Consider the following 25,548-nt stretch of genomic DNA (forward strand, 5'->3'; position numbering starts at 1 on the left):
GCAAAGTTTACAAGTAAAATAAGATGTATTTTTTGGTGAGAAAGTTATAAGCAAGATATGAGGATCTGTTTTTGTTGAAGAAAGGAGTGATTTTGTCTAAGTAGATGTTATTTAAAGGTTGAAAAATGAATGAAGAAATGATATACAGAAAACCAAATGGATACAGAAAGTTGGGAAGAGAAAAGAGAGCAAGAGAAAGTCTTGTGTGGTTAAACTAACAAAAGTTGAATTAATTTATTATGAGATTTAAAATAGAGCCTTGATATCTAAAGTACACTGATACAAAACTAAAATTTGGTCTTTTTTAAAAACAAGATTTTCCTCTAGTATTGATAAGAGAAAATAGATTTTTGTTCACCTTTTTAGTGAACTATAGAGACAGAGAGAGAAGGGGAAAGAGGGAAGGGGAAGAGGAAGGGGAGATTCTGTGTTTCATCAAGATGATTCCCTGTGTTTCACATTGTCTTTATTGGGTCTTTGATTACTTTAGAAAATTGAGTTAAAAAGTTAAGGTTTTTCTACAACTATATACCTTCCTATTTGCTTTCGAAGCCTTTATCACTCTGATTAAATGAATATTATTACACAATCAGAATGACTATTATTTCACAGTGACCTGTGATCCTATTTTGATTGTTCTGAATCTTATTTACAAACTTCCCAAAGTCAAATTGTAAATGATGTCTTTTTTACCTTAAACTAACTTTAGGATTTCCAGAGGGCTCCCTAGAAGTCTGAAAGTGACATATTAAACCCATTAGGTTTATTCTGCATGCTAAATTATATGAGAAACATTGTCAAATAACATGTAATGCTAACCTTTGAGTTATTACTTGTATGAATATGTCATTGATGTGTTTCAAAACTATGAGAGTCCCAGAAATCTAATATGCTATCTGGATTGCTATCTGGAGTTGCTGTATTTCACAAACAACCAAATTTCCTTGTCAACTGCATTATTATCATAATGAACTCCCATCAGATCTTTAACCATGGCCTTTTTAAGTCTTGTTGTCCACATTTATTATAACTACTTTATTCTGATAATCTTTCTAAAAACTTTTTGCAAGCAGTTATAATCCTAAAGCATTGGGTCTTCAGGGAGGTATATGGGAAGAACAAAAAGAACTCTGACATGTACAGGTCTCTGATAACTTTAAGGAAATACCAGTGGACTGTGTATGAATTCCAGAACTCCAAAGGAGACACTGAACTCCTAATATTGCTAACATCGAGCAGAATTAAGAATTACATGGGACTAAAATGATGAGGGACTGTGATTTTTATGACTTTTTTGTTAGAAACACTACTGATTCTTTTATTTTCCAGATTTAGGAAAACATTTTCTTCTTTTGCGCTATCTATAGCTTACAACTATCTGGTAAAGTATACTTTTGCAAACAGAATGGAAACATTTACTTTTCTTCCTTAGCTGATCCCTCCAAAATTTGGAAACTATTCATGAGTATTCTTATTTTTAGGATAATATGGGCATTTGCATAAGTTCAATAAGAATCCGTTCTTCTTTTAATAGGACACAATTGAAAACACTGGTTATATTGCCAAAGTTTGATGGGAATGTCATATTTTCTGATATGACCAAACAGGTTTTGGGAACTGAGGTCCCTAGAAGAACCTCAGTTTAATGGAGCCAACAAAGGCACCTTAAAAAAACTGGCCTCGTACCTTGAATACATGGTTCAAATGGTTGCCTAGGTGGGTAAAGAATGTCACCTTCCTGACAGGCCCAGGAACATCAGGAATCTAGGGAAGAGAGATATCTATCCAAGACTACTGTAGACACAATCTGATGTTGAGTCCTGAGCTTGGCTTCTTAGCCTAAGAAGGCACTTTTTAAAGCCTAATCTGAGATTCCTTATGAAGAGTTCCAGCAAAGCAGATTTTAAAAGGGCTTACATAGTCAATCATGATTCTTGCTGCACTTGTGCAAATAATTAGGCCAAGTATAATAGACAAAAACTTATTTTACAAATAAACTGGTCTTACTGGTTCTCTTTGGTAGAAATTAGTGTGAGAGAAATTAGTGAGAGAGAAAAAATGTTCTCAGAAAAATAATAGTTCAGAAACTATAGCTCACCCATTACTAGATTCTAGCCCTGTTCATTGTTTTTTGAGATTTTATTATTTACCTGCAATCTGGAATGGATCCTGAATTCTTTCAGTTTTTTCTAGTATCTGGCTGTGAGTCTCCAAACTAACATTTCCAATTTTTCTCCCACCCTTTTGACCTGGAATCACTGAAATTAAAATTGGGCTTTTTCTGAAGCTATGCAAGCTAAAGCTGGAGAACTTGACACAAACATCAGAGAAATTACCACAACAGCTTTTGTATAGACAACCTTTATGATATTTAATCTACAAACAAGGAAAATCTGTCAGATTGCAACTGCCTGCCCCACTCCAGGTGAAGACACTTTGAGCCTAAGATATATAAATCCTCTCAAATGGCTGCTCTCCAGACTCAGAAACTAATTTATAGACTGCTCTAAACATTAACCTTGCTTTTTCTTTTTTTCCATAGAAATGTCTCTTATTAAGTTTTTGTATGCTTACACCATATAGAAACCTAACATTAAAGAGATCACCCATAACACCACCTCTTGAAATAAAACATGACTGTTTACCTAAACTAACCTAGTTTCAGGACTAAGAGACTGACTCAGTAAGATATGAGACAAATATACTTAAATCTGTTATTTTCTTCTGGTTTTCTTCCCCTTTGCCAATCACTTACCTCACAACCATCTCTCTCCAAAACTACCAGCCTAGCACATAGTATGTGAGACTTTCTGAAAGTAAAGTTTCAAAGGAAGGAACTGAAGGAAACCAGCCTGTCTCCCCAAAATATGAAAGATCTTTGAGCTAAAGATAATTAGGATGCAGGAGAACTCTCTGCCTTCCCTCTGCCTAAAAGCAGGACACAGAATTACAAAGACAAAAGGTCTATCTTCTCCCCATTTCCCACGTAAAAACAAGATACACATTCTCCTTTACAACCCATATCACTTCAGAGACGGTGGCAGAGAAATCTGCGAGTAGACTTTACCCCAGGAGTTTCCGCATAAACTCACCTTCCCACATTCTCCTGCCTTTGGAAGCGGGAACTGCTTCCCTTTGTCCTAACACTTTTCTAAATGTATTGTTCTTTGTTGCAGACAGTATGTTGAGCCACTGTTTTTCTCCCTTGCGACGTGCACTGCATGCCTTAATAAACTTGCTTGTTCATATGTCTTTTGTTACAGGTATCTGTCCCAATTATGAACTTACAAGGAACTGAGGGAAAAATTTTTTCTCCCCTTCAATCCTTAAGGCATCTCTTGACTATGACAGTTTCTCAGACTTTGCTCATTTTTATGACCTTAACAGTTTGGAGAAGTGCTGATCAGGTATTTTGCAGAACGTCTCTCAGTAGGGATTTGCTGATAGCTTCCTCATGAGTCGACTGGGTTTACGGGTTTTTAGGGGAAGACCACAGAGGTAAAATGCCAATTCATCACATCACACTATCATGCTATCAACATGACTTAGCATTGTTCATGATGGCCTTGATCAACTAGCTGACGTAGTGTTTGTCAGGTTTCTCCACTGTAAAGTTACTTGTTCCCCCTTTTCCATATTGTAGTCTTTGGAAGGAATTCACTATGTGCTGCCCACACTTAAGAATCAGGGAGTTAGGCCGAGTACGGTGGCTCACACCTATAATCCCAGCATTTTGGGAGGCCGAGGCAGGCGGATCACGAGGTCAGGAGATCGAGACCATCCTGGCTAACACAGTGAAACCCCATCTCTACTAAAAATACAAAAAGTTAGCTGGGCGTGGTGGCGGGGGCCTGTAGTCCCAGCTACTCGGGAGGCTGAGTCAGGAGAATGGCATGAATCTGGGAGGCGGAGCTTGCCGCAAGCCGAGATCACACCACTGCACTCCAGCCTGGGCGACAGAGCCAGACTCCGTCTCAAAAAAAAAAAAAAAAAAAAAAAAAGAATCAGGGAGTTATGATACACCACTTTGAGGGGGAACGTCTACATAAATTATTTGGAATTGCTCTGCATGGGAGATTTGTCTTTAATCATTTATTTATATCAGTATCAACTCACAAATATTACTTCATACTTTGAATTATAATCCAATAGTCTGTTGTTCAGAGTTCCATCTTTGGACATTGGAAGTTCTTTCCATTGGCTCTTATGTCTCTGACAGACAGTAGCTTCCCTCTTACCTACCACTTCACTCTCCAGAGTTTCAGTTACCCATGGCCAACATGGTATGAAAGCAGATGATTACAGTACAATGAGATATTTTGAGAGAGAGAGAGACTACATTCACATAACTCTTATTATGGTATATTGTTATAATTGTTCTATCTTATTATGAGTTATTATTGTTAATCTCTCATTGTGCCTAATTTATAAATTAAACTTTATCACAGGTATGTATGCATAGGAAAAAACTTTGTATATATAGGGTTTGTTATTTTCCATGATTTCAGGCAGCTACTGCAGGTGTTGTAACGCAGCTTCCTCCGTGGAGAAGTGGGGACTGCTGTATCTCCATCAATGTTGGCTTATCAGTTGGTGGAATTCCTTAGTTTCCAGCACTACAAGATGCTCTAGGCTCATCTTGTATACTTCCTGCCCCTTTCCTAAAATTAGCCATTTCTCCTAGGAAACCTGTTCCTTTTATTTGAGAATGGCATTAGAAGCCAAGTTCTGGGCTCTACATGTGCTCATTGATACTGGTGCCTCTAGGCTCTCTCAGCTGACAGAGCAAGAAAATATATGTATATACTAACCAAAATATATATATTATATTTTATAATATATAATATATATACATATATTTCTATGTGTAACCATCCATACCTGTATTAAGCTAAACATGAGTTCACACTGATGTCTCCAATACGAATCCATTACCAAAAGCATTTTCTTTTTAGAGAGATGGGATCTCACTATGTTGCCCAGGCTGGTCTCAAATTCCTGGGCTCAAGGTATCCTCCTACCTCAGCCTCCCAAAGTGCTAGGATTATAGGCGTGAGCCAACACAACCAGCCCAGAAGCATTATTTGTAATAGCAAAAACAAAGAAAGAAAGATAGAAATGTCCATCCAGTGGACATTAAGTACACTGTGGTACGTCTGTACATTGGAACATTATTCAATCAATCTTTAATGATTTAATGCTACATGTACTAATATAAAAAATTACATATTACATGATAAATATATATGCACATACAAACACAATTTCTGGAAGGAAAGAAAATAAAAGGCTAACAGTAGTTAACTTTGAGAAATGGGAACGGGGTCATAGCATGCATTGTCAATGTAGTGATTTCATCCTCAAGGAGACAAGAGAAAAGATCTTGGATATTACAATGGCTTATGGCCCTTCAAAGAGTCACAGTGCATAAAATGCCTAAAAAGTTTCCTTAGGAGAGTGATAATGAAATAAAGATTGAGAAACAATGGGTCAGATAGAATAGGTAATTGTACTTTTCACTTTACACACTTGTTTTCTATGAGTATGTGTTTATTTTTGCCTTTATTTTAAAAAAGGTTCACGGCTGGGCGCGGTGGCTCACGCCTATAATCCCAGCACTTTGGGAGGCCGAGGCGGGTGGATCACAAGGTCAGGAGTTTGAGACTAGCCTGACCAACACAGTGAAAGCCCGTCTCCACTAAAAATACAAAAACTAGCCAGGTGTGGTGGCACATGCCTGTAGTCCCAGCTACTCGGGAAGTTGAGGCGGTAGAATTGCTTGAACCTGGGAGGCGGAGGTTACAGGGAGCCGAGACCATGCCATTGCACTCCAGCCTGGGTGACAAAGTGAGACTCTGTCTCAAATAAATAAATAAATACATACATAAATAAATAAATAAAATTAAGGTAATAGTGAAATTCTGACTAGAAGACACAGTTCCTTAGCCCATGCTGCATGTCCATCTCATGGGTGGTTGCCAAACTGCTGTTCTTCAGCAACCGCTCCCTAACTTTAGGAGGAAAATGCATTGTTGATAAGTACCTGGTGATTCAGATACAGCTGGCCCTTGTACCACACTTTGAAAAATACTGATGTAAAACCAAGTTTGCACTTGAAAACAAGGCAACATTTAATTCTAAACAGTTTTCTACTGGCTGATCTCATATGTACCCAAGATTGTCAATGCTTCCGTTTTCCCAGACTGACATGGTCATTGTGGTAGGCAATAGTTTCAGACTGTTTTATCAAAATAATGCTCCAGTTATTTCCTGGCCTAGAAGCTAAGGGAATACCAAATGCATCTTTTAATTACTAACGTGCTGTAAGAATAAGCTTGACTAGATTTCCATGTGAACCTTAAGTATCATCTCAATAATCTTGGGGAAAACAATACTAACTCTAAAGGTGAAAGGAGGTTTAAAATTGCTTTAAAACCAATTACCTCACCATAGGAAATCCATTTTAAATACTGTTAGCCCAAGAATTGCCCATTACTGGGGTGGTGGTGGTTGTTTTCCTCTTATGTGAGTATGTCCTTATTATTAAATAACCATCTCTTTTCAAAATTTCATCAAGTTGGAAATGGCATGGCATTACTGTACTTAATAGTTTAGCGGACATGTGTTATCTGTGTCTGCCCAGTCAGCATCCTCCTGGTAGTGGCACCCCATTCTGTTTTGGACTACTCCTCCAATCTTTGCAGGGGCTGCCAATTAAAGTATCCTGCCCTCCCGTGGTCAAAGTATTTGAATACATGAGATTGGCCAAAGTAGGCCAATCAGACACTCTTCTTGGAATTTACATGCCTAGCACCATCTCTAGACCAGAAACTCCTCACCAGCAGGGGCAAGGTCTTATTCAGCTCTGTCTCTCCGATGCCTAGCACAGTGCCTGGCTATGAATATTCAATGCATGCGGGCCGAATGAATTACACAGAAAATCATGCACCTTAAACAAATGCTGAACTAAGTCTATCATTTTCCCACTGAATTCCGGAGGGGGAGCAAATTGTATGATGTTTTGTAAGGGAAATATCCACTTTAGTAGCTAGGAAATATGCCTCGGAAATAGTATCCAAAGTTGCCATTTCTCCGTGCATTAAAGATGTCAATCAGTCCAATAAAATAAAGCCCCAAAAAAGACAAAAGGAGAATTACCTCATTACCTCAACATCTGCTTGAACATAAGCAATCACATACTGGCTAATTTTTTTTAAAGGGACATAATATAACTTTCTAGAAAGACATAATATAGCTAATTATACCATTCACTAGGAGGGAACATAAAATGTTTTGAAGTAATTCAGAAGTGGGTGTGATTTATAAGACATAGAGCCTAGGGAATGGTAAGTATAAATTAGAGATTGCTCATATTATGACAGACTCCGTCATTACATTTCACAACTTTTGTCAAAAGCAACCTTATTCACCACACCACTAAAGGCTTCACATTAGGGAAGGCTGCTGTCAGCTTTGTGGTTTAGAGTAGACAGGAATCTCCTTTCTGAATACTCTCCTGGGGAAATGGTTCAAATTTTAGACTTAAAACTTACTAACACAGGGGGAAATTAAGAGAGATTGTTTAATGGGTACAAACATACAGTTACATACAAGGAGTAAGTTTTAACATTTGATAGCAAAGTAGGGTGACTACAGTTAACAACAATGTATTGTATATTTCAAAAGAGTTAGAAGAGAGGACTTGAAATGTTCCCAACTCATAGAAATGATAAATACTGGAGGCAATTGATACCCCAAATACCCTGACTTGATCATTATGCATTCTAAGCATGTAACAAAATACCCCATGTCTTCTCTAAATATGTACAAGTCTCATGTATCAGTTTAAAAAAAACTCACTAAGGAAGGACCCATATGATGTAAAAAGATTTCAAACATCACTAATAACCAGAGCGATGCAAATATTAAAAGGTAACATTCTGCCCATTAGATTGGCAAGAATTCAAAAACTTATCAGGCTATCAAATTAATAAAGATTGCTATTAGCCAGAGTTGACCAACGTGTGGGGAAATGGGTGCTGCTGAAGGATATTTGAAGTGGTATAATCATTTTAGGGGGCACTTTTGCAATGTCTAGCAAAAGTATATGTCCATGCCCTCTAATCCAACAATCCCATTTCTTCTAAAAATCTATCCAAGAAAAAAAAAAGTAATTGTACATTTATTCATATAACTTGAATAGTAACTGTCTTCTCTTCTAGACAATTAATTTGGTGACAAGGACTGTCTAGTTCATTATTTATACTCCTAGTGCCCAGCACATGGACCTCACATATGGAGGTACTTGATAAGTATTTGTTAAAGGAATGAATATGTTTACTCAGCATTATTAAGGGAAAATAAAATATTTGATAAATAATGGTTCTTCTTGCTCACATTAAATAGGGGTAGTGGAATTATCACTCAAAATATTAACATTGTGAGTAAAAACGTAGTAACAGGTAGTAAAAATTACTATTTTCAAAAACAAACTATGTAACCATCAGCTTACAAAATTGATCATAGTATGTACTGTTAAATGCCCAAAGACCCAGTTGTCTGTTCTTCCAAATCCCTAGCTGCCCAGTTAGTTCTATAGGTCAAACAGTAACTGAGTACTTTTGGAGTAAGTAAATTGTTTCCAGTCTGTGATCCAATGGCAAGCAAACGACCTGGTTTTGAAATGTATAAAAATCACACTGTAAGCTGAAAAAATCCCAACACCTTTGTAACTAGGCTCACTATCCCCAAAAGTGTACCTTTTAAGAAATACAACTTTGAATATCTAACTGTTCTATTACCTTTGATATGCACTTAATCAAGGAAATATATCCTCTAACAATACCAATGCCAAGGATTTGTTTATTTTCCAATACAATGCAATAGGAGAAAGAGCCAGAAATTTAGAAATCCTTTTTCTCGGGTCTCAAACCCAACATAGGAATGGAGAACGTTTTCCAAAATCAAATATAAACAATTTGCAGATTATCTACATTGTTAATCTACCCTTGAATTACATAAGAAATGAAAGGGGAAATTTTTCGTTTTTATCATTGTTTGAAAACTGACCATCCATAAGAAGATCTGATATCCACTGACAGATATTACCTAAAATTTCTGAAAGCTCCATGAATGTAAATATGAATCAAGTTTTAATGTTATGGGTTGGGGGAAGGTGTTATTAAATATAAAATACCAGTAGAATCCAGTATCTTGCTAAAATACTTGAGAAATTTCAGATAAAGGCATTCTGTCCACCCACTAAATTCACTGATGCTTGTGACTTTATCACCTCAGGATAATCTAGGATGCCAGGTAAAGGTGCTGGGAAGGCGAAAGAGACTAACATTTATCCAGCACTTTCTAGATGCTGGATATCACAGAGGAATGTGTTATGTCCATTTCAGAGGTTAAATACTTTCCCCAAGGTCATACAGTAAACAGTAATGTTGAAATTTGTTTGCCAGAGTATGGCTTCAGAAGAATCCACATGCACTTCCCAACCGTGTTTGTGATTTTATGGAACAACAGGTAAGAGTACTGGACAGGACCTCAGGAAGTCCTCCAGTTTTGCCCTCGCTTTTAGTCAGGTCAGCCTTGACTGACTAGAAGATCCACGGAAGGGAAGAGACTCCTCCAAGTTCGCAGAGCCGGTGAGCTGGGCCAAGAGAAGTCAAAGAACTGGAACTAAACACCAGGTTTTGCCACAGGGCAGGGATCCTTCCATTACATGGTCATGTCAGCAAGACATTCAGAAAAGTACATGTTCCTACACATTTTTACTTCCTTTAAATCTGTTTGGTTCCTCCCTTTCTGTTTTTATTTTTATTTTTGGAGACGGAGTTCTGCTCTTGTTGCCCAGGCTGGAGTGCAATGGCGCCATCTTGGCTCACCGCAACCTCCGCCTCCCGGCGATTCCCCTGCCTCAGCCTCCCGAGTAGCTGGCATTACAGGCATGCACCACCACTCCCGGCTAATTTTGTATTTTGAGTAGAGACGGGGTTTCTCCATGTTGGTTAGGCTGGTCTCCAACTCCCGACCTTAGGTGATCCACCCGCCTCGGCCTCCCAAAGTGCTGAAATTACAGGCGTGAGCCACCGCGCGCGGCTGGTCCCTCCCCTTCTTGACCCACATTCGCAGACCACCCTTTGGTCAGGGTAAAAACGATAACTGCTTAAGGGCGTAGGTTAGCATTTGGTTGTTGATCTGGTTTGGTTCAGAAGTGTGGTAACTGATGAAAAAAATAATTGGCTGAAGCAGTTCTTTATTAAAGGATAATCCCCAGTTACCAAGCAGTACAGAAATGTGTGCACATGGCCTGGCTCTCCTGCGCCCAGCGCCAACCCTGTTAATTCTGGAAGCTCAACACTGGCAGGATGATGACCTTGCTGACTAATAAACTGCTAAAATTGAGAAGTGATTAAAAAAAAAAAAATTATGGCCTGAAAATCCCAGCTGGGCAAGGAAAGAGGAACTAGACCGAACCCAAATGAAAAGCTGGGAAGGGTGTGAAACAGCGCTACAGGCCACCCAGCGCCAACAAATGCGTAAGGGTGGGGCCAAGCTAGCTGAGCCGCCCAAAGCAGCCAAAATATCCTGCCCCACCCGCTTCTCCCGCAAGGAAGGTGGCACTGTGCAACCTCGTCCGCACTGAATCCTCGTCCCTTCCCCCAGCCCCCCTTCGCCAGCAAACGCAACCGGCGGGCAGCGCGTCTCACGCTGCGGGGCCTGACTCGCCCCGACACTCCGCGTTATCCTCGGTCCAGGGCTTTCCTAGGCGCGCCGGCCACGGAGGACGCCTCTCCGCGGGTGACGGAGCTACTGCGGTGACCACGGCGGCCGCCACGTCTCCCGCCCGGCTTCCACCTGCCCTGGCCCCAGCGCCCGGGAGCGGTCCCCGCCCACGGGCCGCGGCTGCCCACACCTGGCGCCCGCGTGCTGCCTACCTTGCTCCTTCAGACTGGTGATCAGCTGCAGCTGCTTCTCCTCGTCCGAGCTGTTCATTTTGGCGGGTGGGGCCGGGAATAAAAGGGAAAGAAGGAGCGGCGCGGGGCACACAGGGGGAGGGGGAAGGAAAAGCAAGATGCCGGTGGCTTGCGGCTCCACTACCCGGAAGTTGGATCTGCTCCCGCTCCTCCTCCTCCTGGCGCGGAGCGCGCGAGTGAGATCATCCCCACGCACCTACTCGGCGGCTGCGGCCGCTTCACCTGCAGGTGGGGCGGGGCGGCCCCGCAGTCCCGGGCAGGGGGTGGAGGGACAGGGGCGGGGCAGCAGCCGCGATCCCAGTCTGCGGCGGCCGGCGCTGCAGGACGCGCTGGTGGGAGGGCTGCGGCCCTGCGTGTGGTCGCTCTGACTCGCCCCGCACCCTTTTCTCCGCCTCCACCCCCGGACTCAAGGACGCCGGTTCAGAGAAAACTGGCCGTGGGTTCGCAACGTGTGTGGGAACTCCACTTTGGACGCTGCCCGGGGGTCGCTCCCCACGAACCACAGATGCAGAGCGGGACGCAATGAGCCATGAACGCCTGGGCTTCTTCCCCAGTTCTCCCGCAGTGGACTCTGGGGGCGCGGTTGCAAAACCTAGCTGCCCGCAGGGGCGGGCCCAGGGTCGTACATTTTGCACCTTGAAAAGCAGACAAGGACCGAATCAGGCAGCCCGGCTACTTAAATGACCATGCCGTGAGTGAAGGAGGGTCCCGGCTAGCTTTCCCCCTCGCACCAGGTTTGCCAGGTGGTCAGAACGTGGACCCTGCCGCACGTGGATGGTGGGGCCTGCAGGGCCCTTGCAGATCATCTGGCTGGTGGCGGGATGACCTTCCCTTTAGAGAGGCTGCCACTGCAGTCCAAATGCCAAAAGTCACGCAGGCCCCGGGCATCAGAGGCTGGCAGTTAAGCCAAGCATTTGTCCCACCTCACTGCCCTCTGAACTATTTGAACTCATGTCTGGCTCATGTCTGGCTATGCCCATGAGAGAAGTGGCAGGCCTGCATTGTTTCAAAGGTGCCTCTCCCCACCCCTAGTTGCGAGCGAACCTTGGATTCAGTCTCCTGCATCTTTGAACTTCATCTGAAGAATGGGAAGAATAGTGATACCTACTCTCCAGGAAGAGTTGTAAGGATTTAATAGAGAGAGGAAGATTAACAAAACACCAAGTCCAGAATTTATAATGCAGTTTTTTTGTTTGTTTGTTTTAACATTACAGGTCTGTGGCCGGGCGCGGTAGCTCACGCCTGTAATCCCAGCACTTTGGGAGGCCAAGGCGGGCGGATCACGGGGTCAGGAGATCGAGACCATCCTGGCTAACACGGTGAAACCCTGTCTCTACTAAAAATACGAAAAAAATAGCCGGGCATGGTGGTGGGCACCTGTAGTCCCAGCTACTCTGGAGGCTGAGGCAGGAGAATGGCGTGAACCCGGGAGGCGGAGCTTGCAGTGAGCAGAGATCGCACCACTGCACTCCAGCCTGGGCGACAGAGCAAGACTCTGTCTCAAAAAAAAAAAAAAAAAAAAAAAAAAAAAAGATTACAGGTCTGCGAGAAAGGGGTTGTGGTTGCTTAACTATAAGCTGAAGGATGCAGTTCTTTTACACTGATCATTAAGCATGTGAGGTAAGTCCAAACTGAATTAGACTTACTGCACAGCTTGGTTTTTCTCACTACCTGTAAGCTCTTAGTTTGGGTACAGCAACAGCACAGTGCTGCTCATTCCTCAATTGATGTTCTATGGAAGTGCCCAGCTCCATTTCTTGTGTTCATTTCTCCATGACAGTTGTAGAGTGAGGTCGAGATATGGGTAAATCCTGTAACTAGTGTCTTTCTGATACTCACTACATGCTAACTCAAATTTTGAAAAAATGGTAGCACTGCTTTCTCTTTCTCTAAAATGGCAATATAGTACTTTAGCACGGGTGATTTAGGAGTAGAATGATCTAAAAGGGTAGCGTAGTATTTTTTTAATACAGTGTATTAAAATGTTTAAAGTTTAAAAATAATTTTGATATGGGATTGTATTATTCAGCCCTTTCCCTAGGTTTGCATAATTCAAGATAGTTGCAGATAGCTGCCATGAAGATCCCCAGGAGATAATCAAAGGGTCTTTGCTCAAGTATTACATCTTAGTCCTCAGAGTTGAAAGAAGTCCCCGAAACAGGAGACAATTCAGACTCAACTCCATGAAAATGTGAATATATGCCACCACCAGGTATTTTGTGGGAAGATAAATAATCCCCTTACAGAAAAAAAAAAAAAAATCCGGGAAATTTGGGTGGAAAATAATGGGCATTTAGCTTTTGTCCCGCAGTCGGGAAACCTGTTAAACCTGATGAGTCATCCTGACTCATTCTCTCACACTCTACCAAATATAAGCAAAGTGCATCATTAAATATTTGGCTTAGTTCACAAAGTTCCATTTTTTTAATGGCTGGTTTGTCTTCTCCAATTATACAGTAGTTAGATAGTATTTCTGGAGTTTAAGAATGAGTTAATTGTCAAATCTATGATCAAACTGTTTTGGTTCCATACTAAATCTGCAGCCTCTTGCAATTGATCCCATTTATCCCCCTTAAAATTAGAAAAGGCTCCTGAGCTGAGATCCTGCCACTGCAATGCAGCCTGGGTGACAGAGCGAGACTCCATCTCAAAAAAATAATTTTAAAAAATCCCAAAATACAATATAGCATTCACTTGAGGACATGGTATGAATTATTAGGAGGGCTACTAGAGTCCTTATTGGAATTTAGGCCTCCCATTACACTATGGTTTATTTGTATGATATGAATATTGATGGACAGAAGTGATAAACTAGTTTTTGTTCTGTTTAATAATATACATAGTGATGGCTGTGGGAAGCCGAGGAGGGCAGATCATGAGGTCAGGAGATCGAGACCATCCTGGCTAACACGATGAAACCCCGTCTCTACTAAAAATACAAAAAATTGGCCGGGCGTGTGACGGGCGCCTGTGGTTCTGGCTACTCTGGAGGCTGAGGCAGGAGAATGGCGTGAACCCGGGAGGTGGAGCTTGCAGTGAGCCGAGATCGGGCCACTGCACTCCAGCCTGGGCAGCAGAGTGAGACTCCGTCTCAAAAAAAAAAAAAAAAAAAGTACAGTGGTCAAGAAGGAGTTTCTCTTTAATCTTTTTTTAATGTTTCAGGTAATTAAAGTAAAATCACATATGTCATCTTTTGAGGCATACAGATAAATAAGATTGAAATACAATGAAGAGAAAAAGGTTCACTCTCTTTGATCCACTAGTTCTATATCAGTGAATCTATTCTAAAAGGCTTATGTACAGAGCTATTTAATGTAATGTTAATTATGATACGACAATGGCAACATAGGCCGGGCGCGGTGGCTCAAGCCTGTAATCCCAGCACTTTGGGAGGCCGAGACGGGCGGATCACGAGGTCAGGAGATCGAGACCATCCTGGCTAACACGGTGAAACCCCGTCTCTACTAAAAAAAATACAAAAAAACTAGCCGGGCGAGGTGGCGGAGGCCTGTAGTCCCAGCTACTTGGGAGGCTGAGGCAGGAGAATGGCGTCAACCTGGGAGGCGGAGCTTGCAGTGAGCTGAGATCCGTCCACTGCACTCCAGCCTGGGCGACAGAGCGAGACTCCTTCTCAAAAACAAACAAACAAAAACAAACAAACAAAAAAAACAAAACAGGTGTGGTGCACATGCCTGTAATCCCAGCTACTGGGGAGGCAGAGGCAGGAGAATCGCTGGAACCCAGGAGCAGAAGGTTGCAATGAGCCGAGATCGTGTCATTGCTCCACCCTGGGCAACAAGAGCAACACTCGGTCCCAAAAAAAAGAAAGAAAGAAAGAAAATATCAACCGAATATGCACAAAAGGAAAGGAGAAGGAAGTCAAAACGATTAACTACCAAAAACATACATACTTTTTAAAAAACTAAGTACAAAATAAGGCAATAATGAAGCAAACGAGGAGCAAGAGCTATAGCTAATACATGGCAAAATGGCAGAAATAAGTCATTTCTTATTAACTATAACTTTAAATGAAGATGGTTTAAACTCTCCAATCAAAAGGCAAAGACTGGCACGATGCAAAAAAAATATGATTTAACTATATGCTGTCTACAAAAGATTTATTTTAGATCCAAAGACAACAATAGTAAAGCAAAATGGTGGGAAAAAATTTCATTAGTAACCAAAAGAGAGTTGTGGTGGTTATATTACTATCAGACAAAACAGACTTTAAGTCAAAAACTGTTACAACAAACAAAAGTCACTATATATTAACAAAAGGGTTGATTCGGTAAGAGTATATAATTATTATTATTTATTTTATTTTATTTTATTTTATTTTTTTGAGACGGAGTCTCGCTCTGTCGCCCAGGCTGGAGTGCAGTGAACGGATCTCAGCTCACTGCAAGCTCCGCCTTCCAGGTTGACGCCATTCTCCTGCCTCAGCCTCCCGAGTAGCTGGGACTACAGGCCTCCGCCACCTCGCCCGGCTAGTTTTTTGTATATTTTAGTAAAGAAGGGGTTTCACCATGTTAGCCAGGATGGTCTCGATCTCCTGACCTCGTGATCTGCCCGTCTCGGCCTCCCAAAGTGCTGGGATTACAGGCTTGAGCCACCGCGCCCGGCCGAGTATACAATTATTATAAACATATATACAGGCTGGGTGCGGTGGCCCACGCCTGTAATCGCAGCACTTTGGGAGGTGGAAGTGGGCGGATCTCTTGAGGTCAGGAGTTTGAGACCAGCCTGGCCAACGTGGTGAAACCCCATCTCTACTTTAAAAATATATATATATATATATATATATCTCAAACAGATTCCCAAAATATATGAAGCAAACGTTAACAGCATTAAAGGGAGATATAGATAGTCCTACAAAAATAGTTGGAGACTATCTCACTTTCAATAATGGATATAAAATGTATAGAAACAGTCAATAAGGATAGAGAGGGCTTAAACAACTATAAACCAAGTAGACATAACAGACATATATAGAACACTCCACCTGACAAAAGCACAATTTACATGTTTCTCAAATTGACAGATGTTATATTAGACCACACATTTCTTCTCAATAAATTCAAAAAGATTGAAATTATACAACTCATACAAAGTATCTTCTTCCATGACAATGGGATGATATTAGAAATCAGCAATGGAAGGAAATCTAGAAAATTCACAAATATGTAGATATTAAACACCACACTTTTCAGCAACCAAAGGTTCAAAGAAGAAATCACAAGAAAAAACAGAAAATTTAGAAATAATACCAAAAATACAACATATCAAAATTTATGGAATACTGTGAAGACAGTGCTCAGAGAGAAATTTATAGTTCTAATTACTAAATTATAAAAGAAGAAAGATACAGAATCAATAAGGTAACTGTACATCTTGAGAAAATAGAAAGATAAGCAAAATAAACCCAAAATTAGCAGAAGGAATAAAATAATGAAGAATAGAGTGGAGATAAATAAAAGACAATAGAAAAATAATAGAATTAATAAAAAGTTATTTCTTTGAAAATATCAGCAAAATTGACAACCCTTTCCCTAAATTAACAAAGAAAAAAAGAAATATGAAAATCGGATATTAAAATGGAGACATTAATACCAATGATTCAGAAATAAAAAGGATTCCAAGAGAATAATAAGAACAATTATATGTCAACAAATTAAATAACCTAGAAGAAATGGACAAATTCCCAGAAACACACAAGTCACCTAAACTAACTGAAAAAGAGAAAATTTCAGCAGAACTATTATTTAAGTAAAGAGTAAATCAGAAAGTATTTTTAAAAAAGAAAAAGTAAAGACACCCTTCAGTGAAAATAAGTTCAGGACCAGATGTCTTCCCTGGTGAATTCTATCCAACATTTAAAGAATTAACACCAGTCTTTCTCAAACTTTCTAAAACATAAAAAAGGAGACAACACTTCCTAACTCATTATATGAGGCCAGTATTTCTGTGATACCAAAGCCAGATAAGATTATCACAGAAAAAGAAATGTACACACCAGTTTCTCCTATGAATATGGTTGCAAAAATCCTCAACAAAATACTAAGAAACCAAATCCAACAATACATTAAAAGGATTATACACCACAACCAGGTAGTACTTGTTCCAGGAATGCAAAACTGGTTCAACATAAGAAAATCGATCAGTGTAATACGTCACATTAATAGGAAAAAAAACCACGTGATCATCTCAATTGATACAGAAAAGGCATTTGTCAAAAGTCAGCATCGTTTCTCCATGAAAACTCTTAGCAAACCAGGAATAGATGGAACGTCCTCACCATGATAAAGGGCATTTGTAAAGAAGCCACAGCTATAATCATGGTCAATGGTGAAAGACTGAAAGCTTTCCCCCTGAAATTAGGAACGAGACAAGAATACCTGCTTTCATCACTGCTATTCAACAGTGTGCTGCAAGTTCAATTGGACAAGAAAAAGAAAGAAAAGGCATCCAAGTTGGAAAGGAGGAAGTAAAGCTATCTCTATTCACATATGACATACAACTATATATAGAAAATCCCAAAGTATCTACAAAAAAAGCTACTAGAGCTAATAGGTGAATTCAGTAGTTTTAGCTGAACACAGCTCTTAAGTTTAGGTCTTTGGTCCGTTTTTAGTTAATTTTTGTTAGGCCTTTTCTACCTTATAACAGGTAAGAGTCCAACTTCATTCTTTTGCGTGTGGGTATCCACTTTTCCCAACACCGCTTGTTAAATGGCTGTCCTTTCCCCATTGAATGGTCTTGGTACCCTTGTTGAAAATCAACTGGTGATATATGTGAGGATTTATTTTGGGGGGTCTCTGTTTTATTCTATTAGTCAATATGTCTGTCCTTATGCCAGTACCATCTCTATTCATAGATGGCATAATTTCCTATGTGGAAAATACCAAAGAATTTCTTTAAATGCTTCTACAACTAATACTTGAGTTTAGTGAGGTTACAGGATACAAGGTCAATAAGCCCTTGAAAAGATGCCCAACACCATTAGTCATTAGACAAATGCAAAAGTCAACCGTATTCATTCCATATACCAACAATGAACAATTAGAATTTGACATTAAAAATTAATACCATTGGCCGGGCGCGGTGGCTCAAGCCTGTAATCCCAGCACTTTGGGAGGCCGAGATGGGCGGATCATGAGGTCAGGAGATCGAGACCATCCTGGCTAACACGGTGAAACCCCGTCTCTACTAAAAAATACAAAAAACTAGCCGGGTGAGGTGGCGGGCGTCTGTAGTCCCAGCTGCTCGGGGGGCTGAGGCAGTAGAATGGCATAAACCCGGGAGGCGGAGCTTGCAGTGAGCTGAGATCCGGTCACTGCACTCCAGCCTGGGCGACAGAGCGAGACTCCATCTCAAAAAAAAAATTAATACCATTTACAAAAGCACTAAAAATACTGAAGCACTTACGTATAAATCTAGCAAAATATGTGAAAGATCTAGATGCCAAAAAGTATAAAATGCTGATAAAAAAATCAAAGATTAAATAAATGGAGAGCTATATTATATTCATAAATTAGAAAACTCAATATTGCTAAAATGTCAATTCTCCCAAATTTAAACTATAGATCCAATACAATCCCAATCCAAATCCAAGCTGCTCCTAAAATGTATTATGGAAAGGCGAAAAACAAACAAGCAAAAACTAGAATAGCCAAAACAATTCTGAATAAGAACAAAGTTGGAGGACTCACACTACCTGATTTCCAAGACTAACTATAAAGCTACAATAATTAAGACAATTAAGTATTGGCAAAAGGAAGATGCATTAACCATCCCAAAAGTTGATCCACACAAATATAGTCAATATTTTTTTCTGCAAAGTAACAAAAGCAATTCAATGGGGAAAAAAATATTTTCAAAACTTGGTGCTAGATCAACTGGACATCCATATTTTTTTTTTTAAAAAGAAGAGCCTCAACACATGCCTCATAGAAAAATTAACTCAAAATGGGTAATAGACCAAAATGTAAAACCTAAAACAGTAGAACTTTAAAAACGAGACACAAGAGAAAAAACCGTGTAAAGTCTGGCAATTAGTTTTTAAATATGATGCCAAAAGCATAATCAATAAAAGAATTAATAAATTAGATTTTATGAAAGATAAAAGAAATTAAAGAGATTAACAATACCTGCCATAGATGAGGAAAAAGATTTACAAATCACATATTAATTCACATTAAATCACATTAATATTTTGCATCACACATTACATAAATCACATATTAATATTTTGTATCCTAAATATTTAAAGAACTCTTAAAACTCCAACAATAAGAGCCAGTATAGTGGCTTGTGCCTGTAATTCCAGCTCTTCAGAAGGCTGAGGCTGGAGGATTTTGAGCCTAGGAGTTTAAGGTTGCAGTGAGTCACTGCATTCCAGCTTGGGCAACAGAACAAGACCCCATCTCTAAAAATTATATAAAAATTTTAAAAAATAAATATTAAAATAAGTCAACAGTAAAAAAGATTAATTGGCAAAATATATAAACTGATACTTAACCAAAAGAGATTTTTTTTTTTTTTTTTTGAGACTAAGTCTTGCTCTGTGTCCCAGGCTGGAGTGCAGTGGTACCATCTCGGCTGACTGCAACCTCTACCTCCCTGGTTCAAGTGATTCTCCTGCCTCAGCCTCCCCAGTACCCAGGACTACAGGCGCCCGCCACCATGCCCAGCTAATTTTTGTATTTTTAGTAGAGACAAGGTTTCACTATGTTGGCCAGACTGATCTCAAACTCTTGACCTCAGGTGATCTGCCCACCTCAGCCTCCCAAAGTGCTGGGATTACAGGAATGAGCCACCATGCCCAGCCCAAAAATATATATTTTTAAATGGTAAATAAGCATATGAAAGGATGCTCAACATTATTTGTCACTAGTGAAATGCAAATTAAACAACAATGATATATATAATACTATATCTCTATTAGGATGGCTAAAATAAAAAAGGAACCATCCCAAATGCTTAGAAAGACTCAGAGCAACAGTAACTCTCTTTAATTGCTGGTAGCTATTTTAAATGGTACAGCCGCTTTGAAAGACAACTTAGCAGTTCCTTATAAAATTAGAAATACATTTGCCATACAACTCGGTGGTTCCACTCCTGGGGCTTACCCAAATGAGTGGAAAACTTATGTTCACAGAAAAACCTATATACAAATGTTTATAACAGCTTTATTCATAATCACCAATAACTGGAAAAAGCCAAGATGTCTCTCAACAGGTGAATGAACAAATATATATATCTTTCAAATATGTGTGTGTGTGTGTGTGTGTATATATATCTTCCCTAAAATGGAATATATACATCAATTAAAAAAGAATGAGCTACTAAGTGGATGCAGTGTATACAGATCTTAAATGTATTCTGTTAAATTTAATAATCCAGACCCAAAAGGCTATATACAATATGGTTCAATTTATATGACATCATGAAAAGGCAAAACTGTAAGAATAAGAAACAGATCATGGTTACCAGGGGTTAAGGAAGAATGGAAGGGTTGACTATAAAGGAGCCATACAGGGGAATTATTAGGGTGATAGAATTATTCGTATGGTGCTGGGGTGTTGGATAGATGACTCTATGCACTTGTCAAAATCCAAAGAGGTACACATCCCAACCTTGCTGCATGCAAATTTAATAACAAGTCAGCCAAGATAGGGAAATCTCAGGACAGAATTCAGAAAATGACAAATAAATCGAACCATATTACTAATACATGACATTACCTTACTAAAGGGGAAGGGATGGGGGAAAGGATCTGACCTAAGAAACTTTGGATAACAGTATTTTGACTGGATACTATAAGGCTAAAGACAAAAGGAACCATACATCAGCACCCTTCTAGCCTGCAAATCTACCTCTCTCTCTAAAGTATGGGTTAGCAATTCTCAAACTACTCTACATGTAGGGTAGGGTTGAATAAATAAGTAAATCAACTAGATAATGGGAGGCAGGTTTCTCACCATAAGAGAAAGAAGCTACAGTCAGTTCTGCTACAACCAACTTATGTGTTCTTAAAAATTATCATGCTGTGCAAAATTGCACAATAAAAACCATAGGTCTCACGGGAAAAAAGCTAGTAGCACAACACTTAAAAAATTCTTCAGTGAGAGATTAGAACAAAAAAAGGAACCTAATTTTAAAATAGTACCATAGTTTTATACAAGAAATGATTCAGAAATGCATAATGCTACAATCAATGTGGTATTTCAGCTTTAAAACGCCTAAAGTTTGTGAACATAGGCATCATAAAGGCTACGACTTCTGAGTTACTGTAAAGTGATGGAAGAAGGGTTATTTGAAATCCGATTGGAAAGTTGTTAACAGCACAAGTGGATGGGTGTGTGTGGCTCGTTATCCTCGGTTTTGTGGTTGGACTCAAACATCACAGTACTTTCATAGTCTTAAATCCTGAGGCATTTTTCCCCCCTGATTTGCAGGTCCTTCAAGGAAGGCATTTATGACAGATACCTGTTTCATCTAAATTAGAATTTCAATCCAATAAATGGCCTTCTTCTTAATTAACTTCTGTGTCACTGTTGGATTTCTTTGCTACTCTCTCAGCTGTACTTGCCTTTCCCAGCTGGACTCTGGCTCTGCTGACAGAGGAAGGCTTTGGAAATTGTAGTAATTTTGTTTGTTTGTTTGGGGGGTTTTTTTTGTTTATTTGTTTGTTTGTTTTAGACGGAGTTTTGCTCTTGTTGCCCAGGCTGGAGTGCAATGGCGCAATCTCAGCTCCCCACAACCTCTGCCTCCCAGGTTCAAGCTATTCTCCTGCTTCAGCCTCCTGAGTACATGGGATTACAGGCATGTGCCACCATGCCTGGCTAATTTTGTATTTTTAATAGAGACGGGGTTTCTCCATGTTGGTCAGGCTGGTCTCGAACTCCCAACCTCAGATAATTCGCCTGCCTCAGCCTCCCAAAGTGCTGGGATTACAGGCGTGAGCCACCGCGCCCGGCCTGTAGTCATGTTTGAAACCACAAATCCAGCCACTCTCTGCACTAAATGGAACCACTTCTGCAAGATGTGGCAATTTCTGCTGAAAGTTTTCATATCTAGTGCTTTCTTTCTGATTGTAGGAAAAAATGTTCCTAATTTTTTTCTGTTTGGTCTTCAAATGCTCAACAATCTTTCTATTTCTTCTAATTCTTCAGGCTATGTTCTTATTGACTTCATAGTATTTGAAATTAAGCCATCATAGATGTTTCTTTTGTTTTCACAATATTTCACAATACTGTTTTTGAAGATCCTCAATGTGGATTCCTTTATGCTTGAAAGATGTTATGCTATTTTGTTTTTTGATAAACACTTCATTATTTCAAGTTTCTCCTCAATACCTAAAGCTTTCTTTTTGCAGTCACTGCTTGGTGTTTTTGAACCACGGCATTTAGATGTGTTTGGGGTATATATATCTCTCACTGCTTCACAAATGTGAAAGAATAGCATTCTTATGCAGATTCACAAATGTAAAAAATAGCACTCTTATACAGGTTCAAAAATGTAAAAGAATGGCATTCTTATACAGGTTCACAAATGTAAAAGAATAGCAAAACATAACCTTATTAGATAACACATATGATGAATTAAGGTAGTTGTAAAGGTTTGAGGCATATGTGTGGGGGGGAGAGTGTGTTTTATGTATCCCAATTTGGCTTGATTCAGATGGATGCAATTTTCTCTGTTCATCTAGTGTTCCTCAAGGATGAAATCATACAAAAGAAATGTGAAATATGTACCATGCTCAAATTATTCCTTTTGTTTGTTTGTTTGATTGTTTGAGATTGAGTCTCGCTCTGTCACCCAGGCTAGAGTGCAGTGATGCAATCTCGGCTGTCTACAACCTCTGCCTCCTGGGTTCAAGCGATTTTCCTGACTCAGCCTCCTGAGTAGCTGGAACTACGGGCGTGTGCCACCACGCCCGGCTACTTTTTGTATTTTTAGTAGAGGCAGGGTTTTACTATGTTGGCCAGCCTGATCTTGAACTCCTGACCTTAGGTGATCTGCCTGCCTCAGCCTCCCAAAGTGTTGGGATTACAGGCATGAGCCATCACACCTGTCCAAATTATTCCTTAATATATCAGTTGCATTGTAGTAAAACAAATATTGTATCAGAATTAACATAAGTAAGAAAGGAAGACTAGAATGAACGCTATGGTGCTAGGGAGATGTCAGTATGAACTCATGTTGATATTAATATATACAAATGGGTACATACATAAAGGTATATGTCTATGCATGGGTTAATGTACATATCCATAATTATATCCTAGTTTTGTCCACTGAGAAGGCCTAGAAACAGTGATAAACCATAAGAAATGAGCATAGCCAAAACCCAGATCTTGGTTTCTAAATACCATTCTCTAAGAGAACTCAGAAACCAACCTGAAAGAGCTCTCAACAACTGCAGTTGGAAAAATTTGAGCAACAAAACAAATAACAGTAGTATTACAATCTAACCAAAAGATTTCATAAATATCCCTGAGTTCATACTGATATAAATAAATGATCAAGTAAAAAATTGATGAGGAAGAAGGAAAAAAAGTGTTGAGTTCATACTGATATAAACAAATGATTAAGTAAAAAATTAATGAGGAAGAAGGAAAAAAGTGTTCTTTTCGAATTCCAACCAGTATATGTAAATATTTCCCCTCCAGGGGGTGGAGCGTAACTCCCCTTTCCTTGAGTGTAGGCTGGATTCAGTCACTTGCTTCCAAAAATAAGAGATGGAAGAAGGAAAAATAGCAACTGTACAGTGGCGAATCCGAGCAGACAGCACTTTAAGTGATCAAGGTTAACATCAATAGTGATAAGTCACATTTATTAACTTACATTGATACGATGCAATGAGAAATACACTTCTCTTCTGTGGTGGCATTTTTCCTAAAACCCATAACCCAGTCTAATAATAAATAATAATAAAGAGAGACAAACAAACACAACTTGAGGGACATTTTACAAAATATCTGCCCCATAACCTTGGAAACTGCTGCAACCACAGAAAACATGGGAAGACTAAAAAACTGTCACAGACCAGAAGGGACTAAGCAGACATGATGACTGCAATTGATGTAGTATTCTGGACTGGATCCTGGAACAGAAAAAGGGCATTAGTGGAAAAATGAGTAAAACCCAAATCAAGTCTCTAGTTTGGATAAGAGTATTATACCAATGTTAATTTCTTAGTTTTGACAGATGTACTGTGGTTATGTACCCAGTGGGCTGGGTGAAGAGTATATAAGAATTCTAGGTATACTCTGTATTATTTTTGCAGCTTTTCTGTAAATCTAAAATTATTCCAGAATAAGAAGCTACACATCAACTGGCATCTACCATATTAACATACTAAAAATAAAAACCTATATTATCATCCCAATAGATTTAGAAAAAAGGCATTTGAAAATATTCAATATCAATTCATGATGAAAACTATCAGCAAACTAGGAGTAGAAGGGAATCTACTCAATCTGATAAAGGGTATATATTTAAAAAAAAAAAATGCAAAACATTTTTCTCCGCTTAAGATTGGATGTCTGCTTTCACCACCTTTTTTTTTTTTTTTCTGAGATGGAGTCTTGCTCTGTTGCCCAGGCTGGAGTGCAGTGGCACCATCTTGGCTTACTGCAACCTCCGACTCCTGGGTTCAAGCAATTCTCCTGCCTCAGCCTCCCAAGTAGTTGGGATTACAGATGCACGCCACTACGCCCACCTAATTTTGTATTTTTTTAGTAGAGATGGGGTTTCACCATGTTGGCCAGGCTGGTTTTGAATGCCTGACCTTGTGATCCACCCACCTCAGCCTCCCAAAATGCTGGGATTACAGACCTGAGCCACTGCGCCTGGCCTGCTCTCACCACTTTTATTGAACATCATACTGGACATCCTAGCCAGTATAGTAAGGAAGAAAAAGAAATAAAATGCATACAAACTAGGAAGGAAGTTAAATAGTCTTTATCCACAAATGACGTAATTATACATATAGAAAAACTAAAGGAATTTTCACAAAAGCTACTAAAATGAACAAATGAGCTTACTAAAGTCACAGGATCCAGATCAATATAAAAAATTACTTGTATGTCTATGAAATTGCAACTAATGACTAGAAACTGAAATTTTAAAAAGGATTCCATTTACATTAACACTTAAAATACTAAAATAATTTAACTTTTTTTCTTTTTCTTAGAGACTGGATGTCACTCTGTCACCCTGGAATGCACTGGTGCAAACACGGCTCACTGCAGCCTCAACCTCCTGGGCTCAAGTGATTCCCCCACCTCAGCCTCCAGAGTAGAAGAGACCACAGATGCATGCCACCACACTTAGCTAATTTTAAAAAGTTTTGTAGAGACAGGGCCTCACCATGTTACCCAGCCTGGTCTCAAACTCCTGGGCTCAGGCGATCCTCCTACCTTGGCCTCTCAAAGTGCCAGGATTACAGGCATGAGCCACCACACCTATCCTTAACAACATTTTTTTTAAAAAATAGCTTTAACACAAAAATTGTACAATATCTATATGTTGAAAAAGAAAAGAAAACAGGCTGGGT

At 39.6% G+C, this 25,548-nt stretch overlaps 1 protein-coding gene across 4 annotated transcripts in view; it reads right to left on the reverse strand.

Moving 5' to 3' along the window:
• SHTN1 (shootin 1) overlaps nt 1-11,545 on the reverse strand; it is a 120,563-nt gene extending 109,018 nt beyond the window's left edge. For 3 of the 4 annotated variants that reach the window (XM_025395607.1, XM_025395609.1, XM_025395608.1), the window contains exon 1: nt 10,947-11,509. Coding sequence is in view for 3 of the 4 variants with exons in the window: in XM_025395609.1 (XP_025251394.1) it covers nt 10,947-11,004 (58 nt within the window). In the remaining variant the exon portion in view is untranslated. Of the gene's footprint in view, nt 1-10,946 lie in introns of all 4 variants that reach the window. The other variant, XM_025395605.1, reaches the window with a different exon arrangement.
• Between the last annotated feature and the right edge of the window lie 14,003 nt (nt 11,546-25,548).

This window comes from Theropithecus gelada, chromosome 9 (assembly GCF_003255815.1).
Source record: "Theropithecus gelada isolate Dixy chromosome 9, Tgel_1.0, whole genome shotgun sequence".
NCBI classification, from domain to species: domain Eukaryota; kingdom Metazoa; phylum Chordata; class Mammalia; order Primates; family Cercopithecidae; genus Theropithecus; species Theropithecus gelada.